Source organism: Mustela nigripes, unplaced genomic scaffold, assembly GCF_022355385.1.
Source record: "Mustela nigripes isolate SB6536 unplaced genomic scaffold, MUSNIG.SB6536 HiC_scaffold_4412, whole genome shotgun sequence".
NCBI classification, from domain to species: Eukaryota; Metazoa; Chordata; class Mammalia; order Carnivora; family Mustelidae; genus Mustela; species Mustela nigripes.
Genome location: NW_026743818.1, coordinates 1 through 3,228, shown reverse-complemented (window position 1 = coordinate 3,228; position 3,228 = coordinate 1). Strand labels below are relative to the sequence as shown.

The window sequence follows — 3,228 nt, the reverse complement described above, 5'->3', positions numbered from 1 at the left end:
AACTCTCAAAATTCAGAGCCAATCACCTTCAGGAAGTCTGAGCATTAGGGACTTTCAGCAAGTTCTTTTAAATCCTTTAGTGGTTCTGTTAGAGATGGTTTTCTGATACTATCTATACTCTATAATACAAGGGGTGCTGACTTCCAAGCATTTGTCCTCTTGGAACAATCTGCAGTTTTAAAGTTCCCTCCGGGCTATTTAGAACAAAGAATCCTGGCCCAGAAGCGAGGAACAAGGACATCAAACATTATTGAGAATGGAAGCAAGCTAAGGCAGGGGCACTAGATAAAGGACAGGGGGCAGGGGAAGAGAACAACCACACACACGTGATTGACCTCCACGAGGGTTACAGCGAAATACCTGGTCTAGACATACCCACTCTATTTCTGCAATGAGCAGACTCACCTTCATTTTTCTCAATGCTTATAAAGGTTCTGATAAATCCTGCCTGTTTTCCAGACATGGAAAGAACTTGAATTCTGGATTTGACACAATCTCCTGGGTAAACAGCAAGCCAGAGGCAGATCCCACCAACTCCACCGCTTAACATCAAAGGGACAGGGCCTGGAGGAGGAAAGCAGCCAACAGCATTTTTGTCTCAAGGGCAACATTTCCAGAGGTCAAGGTGGTAGTGGGTGCAGGTAGATACAAATAAAAATGCTGATACTTGGGGCGCCCGTGTCTCAGTCAGTAAGGCATCTGCCTTCAGCTCAGGTCATGATCTCGGGGATTTAGCCCCTTTGGGCTCCCTGCACAGGGGACAGAAGTTCCCATGTGGCACTCTGGGTCTGCCCCTCATCACAGGACCATATCAGTGCTGGTCACTGTGGCGCTGTGTCCCACCTGGCCTGCCCTCCGTGGGACTGGCCCACACAGAACCAGCAGGCCCCAATAATATGGCAACCCACCCCCCACCCCATGGGAATGAGAATAGTGGCCACTGAAACACAGGTCATGTTTTTTCCAACCCTCTCAGTCTGCTGTATTTCATTATGTTAATGCCCCACAGCCCTGATTCTTCCTTTACCACGAAAGCCAAAGTTGTCTTATTAAACATGATAGTTAAGCCTGGGAGCTTGCCTAACCCCAGAATAAGACCAAAACACTGAAGTAATGTGTTTGAGAAGAAACAAGTAATCATTCATGCAAGCCAAACATTGACATGATTGCGTCAAGCAGCTACACAGGACAAGCTAGAAAGAATACTTTTCAGTCCTCTGGAAATACACTCAAGATTTGTTACCAAGTTTTATGCTTATTGCAACAACTTTACAGGTGATTTACCCCTTTATTGAAGAGTCCCCAGAGGAAAGTAATTTCTATCTTCTCCCTTAAAATGTTACTCCAGTAAAGAATTCTGGGATGCACAGCTTCATCCTTGTGCGAGGAAATGAGTGCACCCAGAGGAAGGTGCCAAAGTCCTTTCCAAGCCTCCAGAAACCTCCGTGCCTAGCAGACCCCCACAGCCTCTGCAACAAGCAGGCCAGTGTGGGGCGCGGCCTGGCCCAGCCCAGCCAAATGATTACGTAGCTCATCCTTCGATCTCCCTGATGCAAAAAACAACCTGCTCAGCTCGTAGCCGCCAAAGAAGAGGAAATAGCGAGGCACCTCTCGGAGTAAGGTGCTGGAGAGGCTTTGGTAGAAGCCCAAGGGGCCGTCCTTCCTGAGGACGCTCTTCATCACGGACCAGACTGTGCTGCAGGGAGACAGGGAGCTGTGATTAGGGCCAGTGAAATGGGGAGACTGGGGGGCGAGGCTGGCACTCCCACACCAGTGGCAGGCCTGGCTCAAACCTGGGCAGGCAGGGAATGGCTGATTCTAGAAACTCAGGGGCCCAAATTCTGAAAATGAGGCTTCTGCAGGGAGTAAATCTCAGAGAAGCACAGATCCTATTATTTTAGAAGAACTGTTCTCACCTGAACTATCCAACAGCTAGGAAATATCATTAAAGTGTGTAGTCATAGAGACCTGTGTGTGGCCACTATGCCTCCGGCCAAGACTTCAACAGACTACGCCAGAACCCCGTCTCAAATGGAACCATGTTCACATTTCCCAAGTGTACCACTCAGGAAAGGAAGCCCTGAGAACACTCCTGGAGAAGGAGTACACTGGACTTCTGGAAAATCAGAAAGACCTCCTCTGAGTGTGGACAAAACAATGAAGGACCTGGACCAGTGCCACCATGGCAGGGCAGGTTCCTAGAGCTGCTTTTTGCTAGTTGCAAGGCTCACCATCGCAGGCAAGGTCTATTTTATGGTACACAAGAAACAAGGGAAAAGAAGTAGGTGCTACCGAGCCAACACTCCTGCCTGATGACTGTTCTCCCCACAGGTCGTCAGTGGAGGTGGTCTTCAGTAATCTGACCCACAGCTTCCCCCTGTATAAAGGATTCCAGGAGCAGATCAGGACGCTCAGAACACATACAAATAAAATCCAACCCCCATTTGACAGGTGGAGAAAGAAAAGTCAGGGAAAGCCAGATAAGCTCTGATTTTTTTATTGCTTGCATCCTCTTGCCCTCAGTAAACAAATCTATTTTTTAGTTCATTGAAAAAAAAATGCATTCATACATTCTGGATATTATCCAAGATGTAAAAGAGCCAATACCCACTTCTGTCCAACAATGAATAAGAGAAATTACAATAAGGAGCTGTACAAGCTCATCAAGAATAAAATGCCCTCGTATTTGCTCACTCCTCTACCTCCTTCTGTGCCTACCCTCCTCTACCTTTCTTTCGAACGGGTGGGTATAGAAGGAATCTGTTCAATGCTTACGGTCTTTTCGCTTTGTGATAGTGCAGTGAAGGAGTAAGGGAGTAGATGTTACTTGAAGGCACGACAATGGAAATTCTTAGAAACTGTACAGGGCAAGAGGCACTAAGGATTTAGTTTTAGAAGGTAAGTAGGCAGGAACTTCTATTTCAGGCTGATCAGAGCCCTGGAGCAGCAGTAATGCAGGATCCTTTCTGTCTAGACCCCTCTTCCTGACGGTGTGCACCATGGCAGGCCTCATCTGTCAGGAAAACAGCAGCAGAAACCACATCTTTGGTGTGTATTAGGGAACTCCTTGCTCTTCACAGTGCTCTCAGCAGGTGACCTCGCTTACACCAGTGAAGAATCAAACCACCCGGTAATCAAAAGTATTTCAGAAGGCTTCATCAGGCATCACTCATTATCTAGATCCTTCCTACAACTCAGCTCGCATTCTATAATGGGAATGTAACACAG

At 47.3% G+C, this 3,228-nt stretch overlaps 1 protein-coding gene across 1 annotated transcript; it reads right to left on the bottom strand.

The window, feature by feature from the left end:
• Nucleotides 1-6: 6 nt before the first annotated feature.
• On the bottom strand, nucleotides 7-1,793 carry LOC132009087 (mitochondrial ornithine transporter 1-like; the record flags this gene model as incomplete). Its single annotated transcript, XM_059387481.1, has 2 exons — nucleotides 7-564; nucleotides 1,527-1,793. Coding segments are annotated over 2 exons (485 nt in total), but the record flags the coding sequence as incomplete, so codon positions are not given.
• Nucleotides 1,794-3,228: the final 1,435 nt, after the last annotated feature.